Genomic DNA, 24,492 nt, shown 5'->3' on the forward strand with positions numbered 1-24,492 from the left:
TCAGAACAAGATTAATTTTAAATAAGAGAAGGATTAAAATTTTTAAATTTGTGAATGTACCGGTACACAATCCTTTTTATTGCGATCGACGTAATGTAATTTAACAATAATATCATTACGTACCTAATAACGACGTTAATTTATTTAATCTGTAATAATTTTAAGAAGTTTATTTTTTTTAAAGAGAAGATTTTCTAGAAATTATAACAACTTAATTATCAAACAAATCTTTTATACTCAAATATAGTATTTTTTAAAGTCCAATATGAATAATCAATTACATTAAATAGAACTGGTAAAGTAAGACTTTAGAAACAAATTGAAAATCATAGAAAGAATTTTTCCTAGAAAGTGTAAGTTTTTTATTTTTGCTTATCTTTAATACTGTAATATATTTCAAAAGTTCCAGTTAAATTTGATAATCTTGAAACTATTTAATGTTTATATATATTTTACGATAATTGAGTGACTGATTTGTAAATAGAGATAAGGGAAATATTTTTAATATAAATTTTTCTGATAGATGTGACTAAACATTTCAATTTTATTTAGAAATCTGTTTTGTTTAAAATAATTCTCTCTCTAATAGTATATACAGCAGTCTATCACTAATTCTTAATAGAATCAGTGATAGGCTGTTGTATATACTTTCCTAGACTAAATAATACATTGTATATTTGTTGCCTGAAATTAAAAACAGAGAAGAGTTATGATGATTAATAGTCTTAAAATAAATTTAAATGTTACGGAAACTTACGAATGTTAAATTGTATTACATTCTTTATTAAATAAATAAAAGAAAACCTAATAAATATATCATTTTAAGAAATAAGTTATTATACCTTTGCGTTTCCTTTTTCGTCTAATAAAACATTTTCTAGTTTGAGATCACGATGACATATTTTATTCTTTAAAATAAAAAAAATGAAAAGTTAATTATAATAATTATTTATTACAACAATATTTAACTGATAAGTTAATAGTATAAAGATTATCTATTTAACTTATATGCTGATATAAAAAAAAAAAAAATGTGGTATAAAAATGAACAATAACAAATATTTAATAATTCAGAATTTATATAAAAGAAAAAGCTGTAATTAAATGAAATATACAATATTTATTAAAGACAGAAGCTATATAAATTCAACTACAGCTGTTTGTGCATTTAGACTGTATTTACTGACGTTTAAGCCAATGATTTTCAACTAGAGTAATGTTACCTACTTTGTGGCAGTAATATACAGCTGCTGCAATTTGTCTGAAAATACGACGAGCTTCTACATCATTCAATATTTTTTTTTGGCTTAAGTAATCATATAGTTCTCCTCCACTAGCATATTGCATCACCAACACAATCTTTTCTTTGTTTTCAAATACTAAAAAATAGACAATTCTAAATTCATTATTGTTTCTATGCAGTATAGTTAATAATAATATTTGCCTACTTAATTAAAAAATAAAAAAGAAATATAAATTTTATTGAATTATTTTATAGCATCTCTTCATAAATTAATAATTAAATAATTTGATCTTAATAAACGACTTTCTATAATATTACAATAAAAGCATAAAATTTCGTAATTAAAGATACATTAATTTTTATCAATTAAATGAATATAAATACATATAAAATGTGAATTTCTATCGCGTCATCTTTTCTTTTTTTTAATAATAAAATTATAAATGCATGTATTATTTTTAAATTCCTGCAAATAACACTCCTAAAAGAATAGAGAAGCGAAACTTTGGCAGCAGGTTCTATTTCTATTGTTAGTTATTTGGATCAGTGTCTTATGAACAACCCACTAATTGTTTAAATATTGGTCAATTACAACTGAATCAAGTATGTAGGTTACTATGCTTTTATCAGTTTAGCCAAAATTAATATAAAAAAGAAAAAAAATATGCTGTAAAAAAATCATTTACGAAATTGATTTATTCACGTATTAATCAATAAATATTAAATTTTATAAAAGTACTTATTTTCTGATTAAAAGAAAATTTATTTATTCAGAAATAAATAAAAATTAATTTTTTTAATTGAAAATTTTATTATCAATTATTATTACAAATTCGAAAGCGAAATGCTGGAAAATGACGAAATTTGGCATTAACTTGAACGAGGTCAAGGATCATTAAAGAGAACAAATTCGGGTTCAGTTGCCTTTTAAATTTTCAGACGCGTTATAATATAAATAGATGATTTCAGTTATAATTTATGTAAAATTTAAAAATTGAGATGTCATTTTAAGTTACAGATGTTTTGCATTCAGTAAAGTTTGCAAATTTTTCGAATCACAAAAGACTTTTTTTTTATGCAGATGTGCTTGATCTGATTCCACCTGAAGCAGCTGTCCTAATCTTGTTTTTGCTAAGACACTGACATTTAAAGCATGTTCTCAATTAATAAGGACAGAGTTCTAATTTAATTCCAAAAATACATATATACATATTATTTGCTCTCAATTTCAGTTATAAGTAATTATTTTTAATCTGCACTATTTTCAATTAAAAAATTTCCAAAATTTTTGTATATTACGCTTCACATTTATTAAAATATTTATATCGAAACTCTTTCATTGTTGTATATATGATTCATCTTTAATGGATGGATTATTATTTGTCGGCTAAATCTAAAATTATTTAAATAGATAATCTCTTCTTTAACAAAAAATACATTGTTAACTTTTTACACACGTCATAGTTACATAAAATTTCAAAATCTAGTTTTAAGAAACTTATATTACAAAAGTAAAACTTACAGTGCTTAAATTTGATTTTAATATTATATGTGACAGTTTAGCATATTTCATAATATTTAACTTTAATATAATCAGAACATGTTCATCATATTTGTTACAAAGTGGGATAAACCTATCTCGAACCGTTATTTCTTTAAACTTTTAAAAATTAAAAAATTTTTTAAACGTTTAAAGAAATGAAGGTTTGAAATAGGTTTAATATCTCGTATCCTGCTTTCTAGCAATGATGTCACGCAGCTAATTTAACCTGAAGACGGATTCGATTAATGGAATGTTTTTAAAACGCAACGTTTACGTTCGACTGGAAGAAGATCCATCCGAGGATCGAAAACGTTAGTTTTTATCAAAATAATAAGCTACTGGAGAATTATTTAGAAGGTACTTCAAAGAAGATTTGGTGCTATATTTCCACTCCAGTATTAATTAGTGTGAGTAGAGCAATCTGAAGATAAATTGATAAATTCCAAGATCATGTATGAAATCATACAAATGTTTTTGGAGATTCAAATTTGCTCTACATCTAATTCTTTCAAAATCTTGCAACATAGATAACAATATTTATTTTTAAAAAAATCTGTAGCTTAATAATAAAAGAAAATGTATCTTAGTTTCAGAAATTTATTTTACTTTTTAATATAAATCCATTGTTTTAATTAATTGTCAATTAAAAGAATATTAATTTACGCTTTAAAATAAAATTAAAATTTTTCATCAAAACACACAACAAGCTTAAATTTTTCTGACCAATATACTGAAATAAAAGACATTCTAAGTTAAAATATTGCAGATAAAGGCAGATATTTAAATTTAATTATCATAAATAAATACATTTACGGCATTTATGATCATTAAATTTTTTCAATCTAAAAATAAATATAAATAAGTAAAAAAGAAATATTACATTGTAAAATAATTTATCTATCATTACAGATAAAAACAGGTTAATTATACATATTAGATAATAATTTATCTTCAAACAATATATATGAATAATACATATTTATATTCATTACATATAATTATTATTTCATATCAATTTATGAATTATATATGTAATTTTAATGTACACGTAGAACACTAAAATTAGATACAAACATTACATAAATAATTCAATGTAATTATTAAGTACAATAAAAAAATTATAAAATCAAAAATTATCACCCACAGGCGTATTTCCTAGCAATTAAAAAATTATTTTCAATGTAATGACAATATTTAATTTCAACATAAAGATATTTTTTAAATCTTTCTATTGAGAATAAGTATTAAAGAAAAGTAAAATTACTGTTTGTAAAAGTAAATTAAACGAATTTTTCTGTGAAAAAAATAATATATTTTTTCAAATTGTTTTCAAAATACATAAATAAATGCATTGCCCTTTGACTTTGTTATAGGTTAGGTAATGAATAATAATATCAAGTAACTATTTCATACTGATGATATGATAATTTTGTGAAAGTGAGACTAGAATTGATAATAAAGATTGATTTAGATCAGGCCTGGCCAACCCGCGGCCCGTCACGTTAAATTGTGTGGCCCGCTAAGCAATATGACATATCTATTAAAACTTTTGTTTCCCGTTACGTGTATACCAAAACAATTAATTAAATGAAAATTTGCATGTTTCATTGTTATAATGCGCAAGTGCGAGTACGAACTCTTGGTATAACAATAAAATCTTATTTATTTGGTATTTGTTTTATTTTTTTAAAAGCATGTTTGCCTAAATTGTGGCCCACCGTAATGTTACGTGTGATCAAAGTGGCCCACGAAACAATTTGGGTTGGCCAGGCCTGATTTAGATGCTTGAATAATTTTAAAATTATAGAAAATATTTCAATCAATGTAATTGTATATGAAATGTTGATTAGCTAAGTATTCACGAAACATGCTGATTCAATTGTTTTTAGCAGTGAGATTTTCTCATCAGCCAATTAATTTAGAAGTCGTGGCTAGATATTTCATTTTGGGAAATGCATTCAGTATTATCTATTAATCCTTATAATTTATAAAAATATCATATGCTGAATACCACAGTAATTGTAATAGTATTAAAGAACTATTAGATTCAGAAAATTTAATTGAAAGGTCATCATAAAACTATGTGTATGTGTGTATCTAAATTTAAAATATCCTTCATTAATCAGAAAAGAAAAACAGAATAATTTTTAAAAAATTAATAGTTTGTTATGGAGATATATACCTTACAGATAAGAAATGATGACAGCATATACAGTAGCAGCTATGGAAATTGCAACACTAAAAGGCTAAATATGAACGTTAAAGTATTAGGATCCCATTCAATGAACAATTGCTGTTTATGTTATGAATATATAACTTACTGTCTTTAAAAGTTGTAAAATTTCTTTTATGTAAGTTATTTAGTAAAACAAAAACTGCCGAGTAAGGTCGTAATTTCACAGATAATCCACGGAGGCATAAACCTAAATCTCTTTCAAACTGATTTTAAAATTTAAAACACAGATAACCTGTGAATTATTTGCAGGAAATTTCAATACTTTCATTTGTACAGTTTATGAAGCATGCAAAATAAAGTATTTTAAAACAGAAAAATATCTGAAAAATTTTTTGATTCATTTCGTATAAATGTTACACTTAGTTTACTTCAATGTTTTTCATCACTTTTCAATTAGAAGTCTCCAAGTATACCAAAAGACTGACATGATTTGTTACCAGAGAAACTATGAGTCATATCTTCTGTACTAAGGCTTAAGAATGTAATGTGACAGAATGAATGCTGTAATTAGTATGGAATACAGTTTCTATTATGGAAAAAAATTCATTCTCACACACAAATTACCAATAAGGAATGAGAGAGATAAAAAAATAAATAAATAAAGAATAAAGAACTCAGTGCCAAAGATCTGTATTTTTCAGATTCACAATTGTATGCCTATTTTTGGATCTCCTGTATATAAATAGTAAGAGTAGATACATTTTGTATCTACTCTGATCCAAATATATAGTATGATATATACAGGGTGCATAGGAAAGTCCTTTTAACCAGAAAATTCTTGCAAACGGAGAGAGCTACAGCTATGCAAGTGAGCAAACAACAGCAATGCCCCTAGTGGCGAAATTTGGAAAATAGGCAGTGCAAATCAAAAACTAAAACAGATAGAGCAAACTTTCCAATTAGAAAGTTTTAGAGCATCAATTAATTAGTACGAAACAACATGCGGTTCACACGAATGAGATAAATTGTTGCTTGTATACCCAAAAGTGTCCAAAAGCGATGCACGCCATTTTGTGTGACGTTTGAAAGGAATAGCCATAGGTATCAAACTGTATTGACATAAGTATGTATTTTATGCAATAAATTGTGCATATTTCTTCATACCTATGGCTATTCCTATACCTATGGCACAGTATATCCCAGTAACTTTGACCCAGCTAACTCGCACTTCAGACAACCCACAAATTTTTTGAAAAAATATAATTAACATGTGTTTAATATTTCTGAGTCTTTTAGATTGTTGTATTATATTACTGTAGTCAGTAAGTTACTAAAGAAAAACTGTACTGTCATGAAATTTTTTATTTTCTGTAATAATAAATTTAGCAGTATAAGCTATTAAAGTTCACTAAAATATCTGTAAATAGCTGATCATAATAAATTTACTTGTACAGTAATACCCCGAACTTACGCGATAGGTGGGACCAAGCGATAACCGCGTAAGTCAAATTCGCGTAAGTCGGGGTATAATTTCACATATAAATACATACAAATTATTTTTAATTAGGGCCGGAGACTAAAGAAAACAATAATTTAGAAAAAATGTTTAACAAAATCTTAGATAATACATATGTATAACAAATTATATTATTAAAATCGTAAACCGAAGTTATTTTGATGTAGAAGGCTTCATAAAATCTAATAAACTCATCTGATAACTCAAAGATTTTTTCTCCTGCAAAATTTCCTCGTAGCATGCTAATAATTTTTTTATTTCTTGTTTTGTAGAAGAAATGCGCTCTTCGTCAAAGTCTATATTTTCTAAAGTTTGTAACCCCTTTTCAATTGAACTGAGGCTTTCTGTCAAGTTTTCACAGCTTCGAGAATTTATTTTTACCTTTTAAAATTGTTCTGACTGTCGATTCCGATAGATCAAACTTCTTTGCCAATTCACAAATTTTCATTTTTGTATCAAAGTCTTTAATAATGTTAACTTTACATTCCAAAGATAAAGTTTTTCTTTTCTTGTTTGATGCAGAAGAATCAGTTCTACTTCATTTGGATGACATAGTAGAGTCTCTCAAGTCTCCGTAGATATAACAAACACAGAAATAAATAACACAAAATAAATTGTAGCTATGCGTCGATTCCGCGTGACATGTCCGAACATGTTAGCTGAACAATAGTGTGGAGGGAGTGAGTAATCAAAAGTTGGTGGTGCTCAAACAAAAGATGAATCAATGAGATTTGAAAATCACATAACTCCGGGTTTGCGTAAGTCGGGGTAGCGTAAGTCAAGGTATTACTGTACTGTATATCCCACCACGCCATCAGAGAAAATACTCCTTAGCTCAAATTTTTATAAACTCAAACAACTTTTATGCCCTATATCATAAAAACTGTATATTCAGCTTAATATGTCCACAGATTTATTAATAATAAAATTATTGATATAATTGATAATGATATTGAGTAAAATTGTTGAGAAATCAGCATATTTGAGCTAAATTTTCAATGAGAAAGAATGACTGTTTACCTTTGTCTCTAGACATGTATTCCTGAATACTGCATACTTTTAAAACTATTTATCCATTATAGAATTGCATAAGAATACTTTTTCAATTTGGTAAATTTACACAGACTATTCTCATTAATCAATTGTTTGTTTAATATAGTTTATTCATTCTGATATTTTGTTAATATGAGTAATAATAATCTTTTCCTGAATGTTCTCAAAGGCATTGAGATTTCAAAGTTAAATAGGCTAAATGCAAAAAAGTGATCTGTTTAAGTAAATTATTTAACATTGTAATGTACCTGAAGACATATTAATATGTATAATTCATTTCAAATTAATTTTTAGACTGTTTTTAATATTGAAGAATGATATTAAACATTGAATAAATGTGAAGAATTATATGTAGATTACTCATAAATATAAAGATTATTATTAGTAAATTCATTAAAAATCCTACAACAAAAACATGTTGATACTATTTGCCAGCAAAATAAATAAGGCAAATTGCCAAAGTAAAATGATAGATTGAAAAATTGTTTACAGTTTCGAATATGGGCACGACAATGCAAATATCTTCCTCAAAGAATGCCTTTGAGTAAGTCCATGTAGAAGTGCTAGTGGCAGGTCAATAATCTCAACTGCAATTTTATTAAAAGTGGGAAAATCTGGTATTGTGTCCTACAAATATCTTCACTTTTCTATTCTATAAAAGCTTTTTTTTTTTTTCTTTAATATCAATCTTTCTTTTAGAGAAACTAATGACTAGAATTATTTTTATTCTACAAACCAATAGAAAATTGCCAATAGTTTATTCTTTAGTCTGCTGTATAAGGTTCTTAAAGGAAAGTATCTTGGGAAGCAGAGGGTTCTTCAAGTATAACAATTTGCCACAAAGTTACTCAAGAAATGTTTGTAATTTTACATAGAATAATCTTTTAATGATTCTTAATGACACCTATTAGTACAACTGCACAGTTGCCAGATGACTGAGACAGTTAACATATAAGCTTACTGCTTTCAGTACCTGGAATTGAATCCAGGTAAGTAAATTCTCAAGAATTTTTCATGGGAGGTCGGTTCTGGACATATTCACCCCCAACTTGACCACTCTTTATCTGACTAAAATTGTAATGTATATGGAAGAAAAAGGTTCTGTTAGTGTCCACAGGATGGAAAGAGTTTAAAAAAATGTACAGCTGCATCAATACATCTATTTTAGAAACTCCACTATCAATTAATATCCCACCATACAGATCTTTGAATTATTGATTATTTATCAAAAATCATAGCATATAGAATTATTTCTTATCTACTCTATTATAATATACAGTGGTTGATTGATTAACGAACAAATCAGATAACGAACATGTTTGCGAAAGATTTTTATGTTCAGACAATGACCACATGTTTGGATAATGAATACCTCACAGAACAAACACAAGAAGCAACAATGTAAAATAATGAATACCGATCGGTCTTTCCTTCTTTTCAGGAAACAATTCGAAACTTTTCAGAGCACGGGAGATGTCGACATCTCCCCTGCTCTCAACGCTCAACCTGGTATATACTGATTGGATAGTATTCCTCCAAACTTTGAAACTCTCCCTTGTAATTCCAGCCTTTTATTTTTCTGACAGAAACAATTCTTTTATAGTATTTGCAAGATTGTTGGGCAGGCACTCAATAAGGGTATTGCGTGGATTTTTATTTTCAAAAGGTGAGATTATAATAGCAAAGGTATAGTGTGTGCAGATGTCTGATGTTGCCAGGCAGTATGGCTTGAACAGGTTTACAGTAGGCTGCAGTTCAATCTCATCTAAGAAAGATACAGTATAATCAAGATTATTCAAGCAGCTAAAGGAGTAACAAAAATCACATGTGAAAAATAAAGAACATTGAAGAGCTCATAATGAAACCTGCAACGGATCTGACGACAGAAGAACGCCAAGAACTCTTGAATGAAGAACACCAAGAAACTTGGCAAGATATGTTTTCTTCTGAAAAAGAGGATTAATACCGACATCTGCTATTAAAAATCTTTTGAAGTGGGAGGATGTCAGAATAATGATCTTAGAATGGCATCCAAACCAGGTTGAGGTTAATAGGCTTAGGGATCTCTACAATTAGAATGCTATTAATTACTTCTGAAAAATCCCGAAAAAGAGAAATGCAATCGACATTAGACAGATTCTTTAACCCCCACAAATGGAAAAAATGTGACCGATAAAAATGCAAGACTGTGTATATATGTATTTTTATTATTACATATAAATAAACGTAGTAAGAAAGTATATATTTTTTATTTTTTGGGGTCTCCAGAATGAATTAATCAAATTCCCATAAAAACCTATGGTAAATCGATAATCGTTTAACGAACAATTTGGATAGCAAACAAATTGGAACAGATTATGTTCATTAACCCACTGTAATTTCCTGCCTATAATCCATGCTAATAAGAACCTTCTAACTTTGGTAGTGCAGAGTATGAGCTACAAAAGTTCTGTAACAACTTTCTGCATCATCAGAAAAAAAAAGAGAGAGAAATAATTTACTTTCTGCCATATTAAGAAGTCATCTTGACATAAAACGTGACAGAATGTTTTCTTGTTTACATCTTGGGTGGATGTGAATAATAATGGTGGCCATGAATCCATTTATTCTATTTGTGGATGGAATGTAGTGTGATGAATGGAATTAGAGAGCAGGTAGTGGTCACATAACTAAAAAAAAATCTTTGCATTTACAGAATTTCAGAGGAGGTCACCCTATTTGTGTATGTCATAAATAAAAAAAAGGAAGGCCACAATTTAATGGTAAACAGCAAATTCCAAATTTTACCAGCATATATCAATCCTGACTATATCGGTCTAGGCCAGGGGTGAACAATTTTTTAAGTGTGTGTGCCAAATCTAGGATGCAAAATTTTCTCTTGTGCCAACCAAAATTTTTGGGAGGATATTATTATTTGGTCTAGCAGCTAGACAATGCTATGGGAAAACTAGTTTTAGCAGTTTTTCAACTAAATTAGCAACCTGCTTGTAAGTCAGTGGCCACAGAGATAGATGTCTTGGAAATAGGATATTTCTCTCATTTTTTTATTACTTACTACTAAAACAGTTGATAGCATTTGTTTCTTTATTGTATTTTTATTTAGTATTGTACTATTCAATAAAATTGTATCCTATTCAGTTAAAATATAAAACTCAGCAAAGATGTTGGATATTTATTTTTTTACAGTGAGACCTGGGTTGTACATTGGCAAGCCATGTTTGAATAAACACACCCACACCAAAAATATCCAACAATACTTTGCTAAATAAAAAACAAATATTTTTGATGTCTTTAAACAATCACTTCATGTTAGAATGCAATTGAATGTACTACATACGAAGTAAAATATCAATTTAAAGGAAATGGTATAATTATTCCATTCGTGGAGCACTTGTGTGTCAACAACAATGTCAACAAGATTTTATAAAATTTAAAATGAAAATTTATCTGTAAGAGTATTTCAAAGAAGGACTTCTATACATTAGAAAAGGTCTCTGCATCTCTAATTTATTGTGGCATTCTGAAGTAGCCTTATACATTTCCAGTCTCTCCAGATTTTTTCAGAATGGCCTACTCCCTAATCAGATGTAAGATATGGGTTTCATTGGAAGATACTGTACATAATTTTCAGTCACAAATGCCACCAGACCAGTGGTTGGTCAGCCTTTTTGGATGGAATAAAGATGCTCCTTAAAAATATCACAACAAACACAAAAATCCAGCAAAACTATGACATTTGGATGGGTTTCTTTTGTAAGAAATGCTGATTTGGTTGTTCCGGCAATTTGTTTGTAAATCTTAGAGAGATGCTGGTTATATTTGATAACCTTGTGAGTTTTACATTCATCTTTCTTATAGGTGGAATGGAACTGATACTTATGAATGAGATTTTTGACAAGGCTTGATGGATGTTGTTTTTGACAAGGATGGATATTCATGTTGTTTTACAACATCAATGATGTAATTTAATTTGATATCTGTCCTTGTGTTGGATTCATTCTTCCAACATAAGGACAGAGATGTCACATTACATCACTGATGTTGCAAAACAACATGGTGGATATTCGTCAAGCCTTGTCAAAAATCTTTTTGAGGTACGAGACATTTTTCTGGAAAATCCTGGAATAGGGGACATTTCAGTGTCCTGACAAAAACTGTCAGGACAACAGGACAGAGGAGAAAAATATGAAATGATTCTGTACAGGATGGGATGGCTGGTCCCTTTATATAAAAGTAAGCAATCAAGCAGTGAGAAGTAATTATGCTAAAAATTGCATATTGATTCTTTATAAACTTTAATCAATAAAATTTTATTTGTTATATGCAAACAAAAAATATACAAGATTTTTAAAAATTAGTCAATTTCAGAATAATTCATTAAAAACCTTTCAAAATTACTGTTTTCATTATACATAATAAAACATCAATAAAAGTAAATAAATTTTAATTAAAAACATTTTCTTCTCGTTATTTACAAGGGATCTTATTCATTGAAAATGCATTCTTTCTTGGCTATCGTCCATTTCAATAAATTACTCAACTTAATTTTTTAAAATTTAAGTAGTTAATTATATTTTCCAAATGCTCTTTAAATGTCTAACTCTTTAAAATGTAACCATAAAGACACTAGCTAGACCTTTATGAATCTTTATTTAAAAATATTTTTACTTCATATGATTTAAAACCTTAATATCTATGAAAAAATTAATCATGGTTATAACACAAACATGGTTATAAAACAAATAAGACCCTGTATTATAGATTTTAGAAATTATTTCCTTAACTAAATATAACTAATAATTTACATTTACATTGCCCAACTTTCTAAAAAATAAAAAAATTGATTTATCCTGAAATTAATTAAAAGATAATTTTAAAATTAATAGTTTAAGTATAAATATATTATAATTTACCTTCATAAATATGAATGATATGAGGATGTTGAATTGATGACATTATTTGGATTTCTCTTCTGATTCTTATTAAATCTTGCTCGCTTTCAATTTTAGATTTTTTTATCGTTTTAATTGCAACCTAAAAAATTGATAATTAAGCATTACTTATTTTATATTATAATACTACTACATTTAAAAGCTTGCGATAAAAATTACCATATTTTCTGGCGTATAAGACGACCCCGACTTTTACAGTTAAAATATAGAGTTTGGGATATACTCGCCCCTATAAGATGACACCCGGCGTATAAGATGACCCCCGACTTTTGAGAAGATTTTCCTGGGTTAAAAAGTCGTCTTATACGCCGGAAAATATGGTAATTTTTTAGAAAAGTCATATCTTATAAATTGATATAGAAGTTATTTATCAAAGAAAAACTCTTTGATAAATAAAATGTTTTAAAATAATCCTTATATATAGATTTTATAATTAAATAATTAATTTCAATGATCATTTATTGAAATGTTTTTTTTCCTCTTCACTAAAGAGATAAAAATGGTACTTTTAACAAACAATAAAACAAAGGTTTTTGTGGGGATGCTATTTTTGAATTTATAACGTTCATAGAAATGTATGTATTTGTTACATTTCAATTTAGCTTAATTTATAAGAATAATGAAGAATGCCGTGAAAAACTATGATAAACTTTTATGTAAAAATCTATATCATGTCATTGACTTCATCAGAGAACAGTGGGTGTATGGTCTCACTGATTCATAGTCATTTAGCAACATCCTGAAATCATCTCCAAGTATTTACTTGGAAGAGGCTGAGTGAGTTCCAGAGCCAGGCAGAGATAAATAAAATTCTTTCTTTGCCGTATCGAAGAAAATTCTGGCACCGAGGCAAAGACTTATGCTGCATTTTACAGCAGTTGTTTTGTTGAATCATTTTGTTCAATTTTTATAGGAGCAAGGAAAATTTCGGATGATATTTATATATAAATACGAACGACACAATTATAATTTGTAAATATTGGTAACGCAATCACAATTGATAAGGGCATATCACTTTTATATATGCATACTGATTTGTTATTTGAAAGTATCATAATTATCTAAAATCAGTTAAATTATGAGATAATCTAAAACTGATAAATAAGATCTATCAACTGGATGAATGAAAGCTATAAGAAAATTAACATAGATATAATAAAACAAAATATATCAGAATGTATTTGCATTTATTGTTTATCATTATAAAGTCTGTAAGCAAGCTTTTGGATCTGCTTTGAGATTTTCTTTATACTCACGCACAAGTAAAAAAATGCTATAAAATTACAATTTTGAATGAATTCATAATCGTTACAGCCCATCATCTGGTTGACATAATGAGAGGTTTTATAAGTTGGTGTACAACTTCTGACCGACTGTACATAAATATGCAGGATGCACGAGGAAATACAGTATATCACGAAATGAAGTATATCTATTACAATGAAACGATCTCAAAATTCTAATATTTTTGAAAAGTATATTAAGAACCACAAAAAGCTTTGAAATTTTCTATTTGTTAGAAAATATATTAAGTTTTTTACTTTCATTCAATGGTAACTATGGTTGCCAACTCTCCTGACGTGCCAGAAGTCTCCCAAAATTTGGCAAAAATTTTAAAATTTTTTGACTCCTGAATTAAGTCCTAGTCTCTCTGTATTTACTCGACAAGACATTCAACTTTTATAGTATATATTAAACAGACTAAAGAATATGTCGTGGCATTTTGATATTGCTGAGAGTAAAAATTTTAAATCTCTCAAAATTTTTTACTCCTAGAATGGAAAATTCCCAGAATCATCTCTTCAGGAGCTGATAAGTTTAGTTTAATTAATATAATCTGAATAATAACAGTGCATTTCTTTACAGAATTATTAAGCCTAAAAAACAGATTAGGTTTTTATGAAAACACAGAGCTGCTCTTGGCAGCTCTGTGCTTTCTATGGGGCACAGGGATAGATTTTATTTTTTGTTATTTATTTATTTATAGGGATAGGAACCACTATGAACCCTAAATTTTCTCTGGGGTCTGGGGAAAAATCCAAGCTCCCCCCCCTCTCAACAGTATCTGTAACTGATATCTATAGATAAAGCTTCTTTTTGCTATATCTTAAGTATAGAGAAAAGTAGAAAAAGATAAAATTGTAACTTTAGGAAAACAGATTAACATTTTTTATTTTTAAAAATTACAGAAAGTACATAATTGTTTCATGCTTGATGTATTTACAGTATATCAAATCTCTTAATTGATACTATATTGAGGATAATTATTATGATCTACTTATTTTATGTTTATTTTATATTATATGCTATCTGTTATAGCAACTATTTTGTTTTCATATATTATCTCATATGCTGCTGGCAAAATGAAACATTTTGCCAGCTGGATGAGTGAGGCAGTTAAAGCATCAGCCTACCACTCTGGGGCTCCATAAAATCCAGATAGTCAGAAAACTTCAGGAATTTTTTGGGATTTGTTTTGGATATATCAGGCAGTCCCATTGTGATCTGACTAAATCTAATATGGGCCTGTAAAAATGGCCCACTTACTATCTACATGGTGGAGATGAAAAAGTGAAATCTTTCATATATTGTAAGTTATTGATACTATTGTCATCTAGGCCTACGTAAATTGTAGAGTAAAATCTATATATATATATATATATATATATGTTTTAGTTATTTTTATTCTGTTTAACTTTATTACTATTTCTATAAAAACATTGTGATGCTAAAATAATGAAAGTATGGTAATCATATAACACATTTAAGAAAAAATTTGTGTACAATATAATATTGTTTATTCAATCACAGAAACAAATTTCAAAATTAAATTTTATCAGTGGTGGAACTACAATGGTACAAAGTGGTTTTACTGAACTAGGGCCAAGAACCATCAAACACAAATGTGCCAAGTATGCCCCTATGACCCATGATCAAAACATCATGGTTTTGACATTAAAAGGCTAAAGCATGTTATAAATAAAAAAAATTTAAATGCATCTTTACATTCTGTTCTTTCTCACAATCCTAGGAATTAATAGTCACTCAATTTATAATACTGCACATCTTCAGATGAAGAAGACCATCAAGAGAAAGGTCTTCACTGTACTTTTCTGTCTCATTCTTTGCGACTGGGCATAGGTTGGGAGGGGGCCCATATCAGAATTTTGAACCACAGTCCGAAGCGAAGTTGCTCTGCCACTGAATTTTATGCATTTATAAATAGGCAAAGAATGATGGTGATATAAATTAATATAATATTGGTTATTAGTTTTAAGCTTCTAAAAAGTTATCATAAACATCTATTATATGTTCTGATAATATGTATAATAATTCTTTAATTGTTATAGAAAAATCATCATAATAAATTTATCAAAGTTTTATAACCGAATTTGCAAATTGTCCTAATATTTTTTTAATTTATTGTTTCAAAGGTTAGTTGAAAGCAGTCAACATGCATAGTACTGCATTTGATGTATAATAGTACATATTAATTGCATTTTATAATAATAAATCTCACAAAGTCCAAAAGGTGGTTCTCAATAAAAATCAACTACAAAATGCTTTGTTAAAGGTGATAACACAAAGTATAAAACAAATTACCATACACAAGCTTTTTTTTGTAAACACATCTATCATCATGTTAACTGAATTTGTTGTTGAACTCCCAATGACAGTTATGTTTACGTAAAACGGTTGAGCTTACTTTATTTTACATTATCCTAGCTGGAATAAATAATTTCTTGGATAAAGTTAGAAATAAATTAAAATTTTTCATAAAAATATAAATTATATATTGTTTCTGAAATACACAAAAATACATTATATTTTTTGCATTAAGCAATTTTATTTCAAAGAAATTGACTAAATTATTTAGATTTTGAAATCAGAAAATAAATACAGTAAAACCTGCGTAAACTGGAATCACACAGTACCAAATACTTTCTGGTTTGGCAGGTTTCCATTTTGAATGGGTTTTTTTTGTGTTTTTTTTTATCATAGAAGATTGCTCCATTCTGAAGAATTTTTCCGTCTTATTCGGGTTCTGGTTTACGCAGGTTTTACTGTACTTTGAGTTGAAAATTGTTTAAAACTTTTGGAAATTTATTTTTCATAAACATTCTAAACTTCTCGTTAAAGTTCGTATTAAAATTAAATAAAATCCTGTCAATAACTTTTGGTAAATTTTGTTGTTGATGTGTCTAACTTTTATTTTACAATATTTATATATAAATATCAGAAAATAAAAATTAGATAAAGCATAATTAAAATCTTTTCCTCCTTTTTATTACTTGTTGCAAATTATTAAAGTTATAACAAAGTGGATGTATGTGATTAAATATCAAATTAATTGTAATCTTAAAAGTTGCTCATTTTTATAATATATTTAGCAATTTTGAAAATAATATTTAAATATTATTCTTTTAGAATAATTCTTCGTTTAAAACATTTAAACAAATGATCTTGGAATTTTCTTTAAACAAACAATAAATGCTCATTAAAACAACTTCAGTAAACTTTCCAAAATGCTGATAATTAGTTTCTTAAAATATCCAGCAAATATATATCCTTAAGCATTCCATGTAATAATTCTTTGTTTAGATAATTTCTAAAAAAAAGTAGAAATTTATTTATTTGAAATTGTTTAAAAATTTTTTACTTATTTCTTTTAGTAAGTTCTTTCTATTTTCCATTATTTTATTACCATTATGAAAATATTCTAAAAACAACTCCTCTTTCAACAATAATAACTTTAGTTGAATGAATATACAGAACAGTTTAAACAATAAAAATAAAATATTTTTCCCATTTAACTTATTGTTCTATTATATACAATAAGTCCTGCCTTTTTTGTAAAACAATAGCCTCGTCAAACATTGATTCAAGCAATTTTAGTGATTATTTATGTAAAGTATCATCTAGTGTAGGGTGTGCCATCAAATTTGATCTGGTTTTGTCTAATTGTTTTCAAATTTTCTTAAACTGTTAGAATAATATTTGAATTTTGTGACTTTGAAACATTTAAATCACATATTCATTTAAATTACATATTTAATATTTAAATTTCAACACAATTTTGTTTTAGTTAACAGTTAAGAATAATTTATTTCTTTATTCATGTTTACAACAATTATAATCAGCGCATTAACAATGACAATTAGTGCATAAAATATGGCACTCTTTAAAATGATACATTAGTTTAAAAGGTGCCACTTTTAAATGTGTTCAACATTATAGAAAAATGTGAACTTTTCAACTAAAAGTTAAATACGTTCCTTATAAACACACTAAACTCAGTTTAAAAAATAAATTATATAATACACTATATACTAATTATAATTATACATAGAAAATATATTTGCAAATGTAAGTTAAACCAAAATGTAATCAACCATTAATTAATAAACAATAAAATGGTGTCTTGTTTCACACACAATTTTAGTAAATTTTTGTGATTTTCTTCTTAAATTATCTAAGCATACAGTATTGTTTGCTATTTTTGGAGGTTTCAAGGACGTCTATATTTATATGTAAATAATAAAGTTATATATTCACATTATCCAACAGAAGTTCTATAAAATACATTGATATGTAAATAATTTCTAAAAGTTTACGTGAATTAATATATAAGAGAATTATATATCTATGCATTATGTTGTTATATCTATTTATATAATGAATACTGCATTCTTTTTTTTTTTATGCAGTAATCAACTGAATCCCACAGGTAAATGGTAACCCACCCAACTTTATCACTTCCTGTTCAGTCTACCACACACATCTACAGATTATAGCACAAGTAGGTTATCGTTTAGTTTAACTTTGTAAAATTTTAATAATGGAAAGAAAAATAAAGTGAAATATTTAAGAGAACTTTTCCTAAATGTTGCAAATGATTATAAATAGAAAAAAGCTGAATTTTTCAAATGAATCTTTATAATTGTCTAGGTGCCAACTGGTTACCATTTGATGTAAAGTGATGACTGAAAACTCCCTTCGAACCACCCACGGGAATATGAAATACAGAAAACAGAAAATGCAAGAAATACGAGTAACCTTATATCCGCTATTATTATAAATAACTTGTATTTTTGCAATTATTATTAATGCATAAATTATCCTTTTGAAATTAAGAGATTCAATTTAAATAAATTTATAACAATACAATATTTGTTTTAAATAAATACTACGATATTAGAAATATTTGAATGTTAACTAGTTCTAACTTTTTAATGCGCATTTTTATTATTTATAAATATATATATATAAATAAGCTTATAAGAGTCAATTAAATTTATTCTTAGTAGATATACTAAATTAAACTGGAAAAAATCTGCTGAGATAAAACAGCTGTAGACTAGTAGGTGTGACAACTCCCACTGGATTTAAATCTAGAATCACAGGATTTAACTTTGAAGAATTAATAATGGGGGTTAAGATCCTTGAAATGATGATTTTTTTTTTAAATAAAAACACAGAAGGCTTTTATAAAAGGCTTATCTTATCTTATTAGCAGGTCCAGATAGGAAAAGTGGTAGTAGGATCATTTATCTCCAGCCCTAAACAAAGAGGGCCAAAATTTAGTGTTTTTTAGTAAAAAAGCACTATATAAAAATTATATAAATTAAAATGCCTTTTGATAAATGATGAAAAATTTGTTTTATTGATTTCATTTGTGTGTGTTTATGGGTTTTCAAGTAAGAATTTGGATCCATCTCACCAATCTTAAGTACCAGTTGTTATTCTACAACATTAACTTTAATCTTGAAAAAATATAAAAGTTTAATATTCTTTTCCTGTTCAATATAACTCTGAGACAATTAAAATAATTTTATTATTATATGTCTATTTTTCAAAACTTAGATAAGATAAATCACAGCTTTTGATTACATTCTCAGTAATTGTAGCATTATACGACAACGATATCTCCCGATAACATTTTGCTATTCCACATTTTTCTTTAATAATTTTATTCGGTTGGGTAAATTAATTTGCGAATTTTACATACGCATTTAAACAATACGCAAATTTACTAGATATATTACCAAAACATCATAAAATAGACAATTTCAACCACAAAAAAATTCAAGAACCAAGTTAATGGACAGGATGCCAAAGAATTTGTAAACTCGGTAGGTCTAGTAGAAGAAAGAGTTTGAGAAGAGTTCAATTTATATCAAGGAATAGAAGTAGAAAGAACTAAGTTAAACCGGTAATTAGAATTATATATAAAGTTTTCTAATTTTTTAAACTTTTTGTTTAGAGCTTTTGTTCTAATTCTAACTAAAATTAGCATAAAGGTATACTACATTGAATCCGCAAAAATATTTTATTCTAGGAAAGTTTTCAAGATAACCATCAAACAGATGCAGACATCTGATAGACAATGTGCTAGCACAAGTTATATTTTTAATTGCTAGAAATATCCTTCTTATAAAATTACTACACACGCTTTAAAATATCCTACAAGAAGTTTTATATTACTGCTTTTACAAAAAACATTTTTTTTTTTCCTATACAGAAATATATAAAGTATCAACACAAATTCAAATAGTAGTTATCAGTTAAGTCTGCCGAAAGATTTATGACTTATCTTAATATATTTATATATAATTTCAATTTAAAAGTATAAATATTCCATAATTTCATTCCTTAAAAATTATGATGATGATGATATATTTAAAATATTTATTATTATTTTGCAATAATTAAATAATTTTAAAATTAATGTACAGTATAAATAAATACTTGTTTTAATGTCAACAAATTACAGGTTAATTATAAAAAGTTTTTCTATTATACGATAACGGGGGCACGTTGCCGTTTATTGCTCCGATACTACAGACTGCAGACACTATTGTAATTTGTAATTAGTCATTCGCGGTCGCCGGACGAATAGGATAAAATCGATTCATCCTTTTAGTATTTTTATTTTTTCATCCAAATCTAAGAACTTTGTAGAAGGATCTTCCCTTGTCAGCAATGTTCTAGATTTCTTGCCAGATATTTCTAACTAGAATAATTTTCTATTAAACTTCGTCGCTTTCGAGAACAGATATTTTATTTAGACACGCGGTACTATTTTCGTTAGAAGCTTGACTATAATTTCGGCAATTTATTTTTCGGTTTAAATAAATATAACACCATTTGTATAATTTAATAATCGGTTAAAAACCTGGAAAATAAAGACAATTACATTTATTTTTTTGACCGAGCTTATCTGATTTAACAATTAAATTCTTAAATAAAATGTTATACTCATTGAAAAATATGATTTAACTCAAAGAGGTTATGAATGTTATCAATATCTTTGAAGATAATAACTAATCATTTGAATTTAACAGAAGTTATATGAGTTTTATTTGAAAAATTCTGCTATAAAAACTCTGAATGGGTGAAAAATGATATTTATAACCGGTTATATATCAATAAATAGGGTGATTAATGGTTTTTTTCCTACAAAAATCAAACTGTTTCATGTTGTTTTTGATCTCATCCTGTCTTAGATTTCATACAGATTTATTTATTTTTATCTCACTGATAGGAAACTAGACATGGCAGATATTATACTTTTTTCCTACTTTTTAAAATAATTCTGACCGATAAAATAAAAATTTATATTATATTTCACCGTGCGAATAGGCATTTGTAAATTTAAGAGTTCAATTTTTTTCTTCAGTCTTCTTAGAAAAGGGTCGTAGGCAAGTGATGTGGGTTGTGGTCAAGCTGGTTTTTCCAATTCTAAGAAACCATAGGCCCCTTCTATACTTAACGTTTCTAAATTTATATTCTTAACAATCATTCTATAATATTGTAAGAAAGTTAGACGATTAAATGTTAAGATAAAGAGGTTTTTCGTTGCTCCTTTTTTCTTCTCAAAACATATTTTCCGACGGGAAGGCGTCGCATCTCTCTGTAGTTCAATGGCGCATTGTTCGGCACACACTAAACAAATTCGATTTATTTTGTTAGAAAAGTCGAAACAGCGATAAAGGTCAAAATAATAAACCTTCTTTGGTATCAATGTCAGTGTCTAGTTCATCCATGCGAATCTGGGAAACTAAATAACAAAGAGACTGCGTGCAGGTGTTTCTAGGGATGGAAGGAAGCATCACGTGTTTTGTTTTATTCGTAGGCGGGACAATGCGATTCTATACACAGAAAACAATAGATTTACAACAGTTATATTTGGATTTAAAAGCGTTTAAGGTTTGTCGCAGTAAAATTTAATTGCGGAATTAATTGATCCCGATTAAAGGACGTGGAGATAAGCCACACTATGAATTATCGTGCGTATCGTTTCAACATGGCAAGGCCAAAGACAAGTCGACCTTTTTAAAAATCGGGTCGCTGCACTCCCCGATTGGAACTTAGTCGATTTAACTAAATACTCCAACGCGATATTTTTAATAGGTTTTTCATTCTGCGTACCAATCAAAGTGTCACTCTATTCATTCCGAAACGTAACTAACGATGCTCGACATGGGTATATGGCTTTGACGTAGGGCATAGCTCTATAATTAGCGTACCATTGCAGGCTGATGGATGCAGTGTCTTGTGTCAGAATGCACCGAGACAGACGTACAGTAAATTGTATGTCTCGATGTGTCAGCATTGTAAGTTATTTTTAAGTCGTACTCTACCCTTAAAACAGATTCTGTCCGGTTTTTGCGACTGTTAAAATCGATTTTTTAAACACGTCTCCAGACTTTCGAGAATATTTATTATTTACGTAACCTAGATAAAAATGTTTGACACGCTCCACAGTCTCCCGACTCCGAGAAACAAAGTTATGCAATTGTTTATACGAAAAATGGCGCTAAAACTTTTGCTTCCCGTTAAGACTTCCGCCCTTTTGACAGATCAGGTTTGCTAAGAAAAAACACATGCCCCTACAAAAGGGAAGATGCGAGCCATTCAACATAGGAAGCTAACCCATGCATAAAATAAATAAGCGTAATTATATGATAAAACTGTAGGAAAAGGCATATTATACATAACTATCCTTGGACAGTTGCGCAAGGTCAAAATCACTTCCTACACCTGGTGCCAACTGTGACTAATTAACCGAAAATCGCTAGTTCTTTGTATTAACTCGGTACAGATGAGTCATTACATGAGAAATCAGCCTTGTCGCAATCGCGGGCACAAAGTGTGTAAGCTGAAAATGGCTTTCTTTCGAATAATTTCCTGTTTTAAACTGCAGAATGGCTTCCTAGATAGAGGGGCGAGCCTTCACACCTGGCCGAGAACCGCATTTATGGGTGAAGGAGCCTCTTCGAGGAGGGTGACGTAGACTAGGTTTTGGACGTCTCTCGTTAAATGACGACCTTTACGACATTTCTACATAATCGTTATGTGTTGTTTCCTTAAATTTCTTTTTATCCGATGACGAAAAAGCCGATAGTAACACTCGATCTTTTGTTTTAGTCGAGAAGTCAAGCCAAGTTGGCACGGTCCAAGTTTTCGGTTTAGCGATAAAACTATTGCCAAATCCAGAAGAAAAAACAATATAAAAACGTATAAATTCGTAATATATATAAATATAAAAAAAAACCAACGCGCAACACATACGTATTAATCATTAACGCAACTTTAACGACAACAACAACATAAATAACGCTACCGTAAAACGTATATTTTTGTATTTTGATACCGAACTGACGCAATTTGACGTCAGAATTGTGGGTTACGAACCCCTCGCAGAATCTTCCTCACGTGATGCCAAAATAACGTATTTTAAGGTGGCATAACTCTACAGATTCTTCTTCCAATGTGTGATGGATTATACAACCCAGTTTATGTTGTTTTGGGAACACTTTCCCGTGACGTTTAAAAATAACTCTCGATTTTCAGTTGTGAAAAACACTCGAACTGGGCTAAAGCTCTCCGAACTACGGACAGAAATCCCTTTTTTTTTCTATTGATACGGATCCAAATTTTTTATTTTCTAAAGTAAAACAACACTAAACGATTTCGTAGGGAGATAAAATCCTGTGGTAACACTCGATAATTATAGTTTTTAATCAGTTAGATCGCTTCTGATCCGAGTCGAAACGACGTCGTCGTTAGAACACGATACAGTAATAACAGTGTCACACCTGTTGTGCGTTTGCTACAACACCGTAACCGATACACCTCCGGTAGTAGTGTTTATTCACTTAATTCGTTGTGTTAAACGATACCTTATTAAAACAAAAGTGTCCTTACCTCCTGCTCCGTCTCCTTATTAATTGCCAATTGAACTTTTCCATAAGTGCCCTGTCCTAGTTTCTTCACGACTTCGAATCTTTGTTTTAATCGGTGTTTCTTCTCGTGCTTAGAAGGTGCACGATTACCTTCTACCGGTGTCAAGTTCTCTTGTACGACCATTTTTTCCCCTTTTTTTTCTACTCTTTCTCTACCGAAACTACTTTTAAGTGTGAATTTTCATAACGTAATACCGATTATACAACTCGTCCGACTGATACAGGTGACGGTCATCGCACATACACTACTGCTATTCAATGAACATGCGACGGTAGTGACGGGACACTCCCAAGGGTCGAGGGATGAAGGTGGAACGTCGTTCTGATTGGTCGGCCGTAACTAGACGTCATATAGATGCTTCCCAGATTAGAAACGAACATCACTTTTGTCAGCATCGTCTTACTCGCGACTCAACCATCCGAGTGTGTTGGAAGAACACTTACAATATGTCAGTCATTGTAGTGTGCGTGTAACAAATTATACGTTTCTACATTTAACCGACTACGTGTCTCTTACTGTTTATCAATGAGTGTGTATCGGTGGTGTATAGAAAAAATAGGAAGACAATCTGTTCCTTATTTGGAGAATTTTCCCCGTCTAACTCATTCATAGCTATTAATGGTTTAAAATAGACGTAATTACTTTATAAATATTTACTTTAGGCGTTAATTTTTTCGAATATTCTATTTTTTAAACACTCGAAATCGACGAAAGTTTTAAATATTTCGTATTAAAAATCACGTATTACTCTTTCTATTT

General features: G+C 28.6%; 1 protein-coding gene across 2 annotated transcripts in view; it reads right to left on the reverse strand.

Annotated features, from left to right (window-relative positions):
- LOC136974928 (uncharacterized) overlaps window positions 1-24,134 on the reverse strand; it is a 38,555-nt gene extending 14,421 nt beyond the window's left edge. The window contains exons 1-4 of one of the 2 annotated variants that reach the window (XM_067269926.1): window positions 23,695-24,083; window positions 12,445-12,565; window positions 1,228-1,379; window positions 843-908 (exon numbers count right to left, since the gene is read on the reverse strand). In XM_067269926.1, the coding sequence (XP_067126027.1) occupies window positions 843-908; window positions 1,228-1,379; window positions 12,445-12,565; window positions 23,695-23,856 (501 nt within the window). In that variant the 5' untranslated portion in view covers window positions 23,857-24,083. Of the gene's footprint in view, window positions 1-842; window positions 909-1,227; window positions 1,380-12,444; window positions 12,566-23,694 lie in introns of both variants that reach the window. The other variant, XM_067269925.1, reaches the window with a different exon arrangement.
- Between the last annotated feature and the right edge of the window lie 358 nt (window positions 24,135-24,492).

This window comes from Centruroides vittatus, unplaced genomic scaffold, assembly GCF_030686945.1.
Source record: "Centruroides vittatus isolate TY-2023 unplaced genomic scaffold, ASM3068694v2 contig_359, whole genome shotgun sequence".
Taxonomy (NCBI): Eukaryota; Metazoa; Arthropoda; class Arachnida; order Scorpiones; family Buthidae; genus Centruroides; species Centruroides vittatus.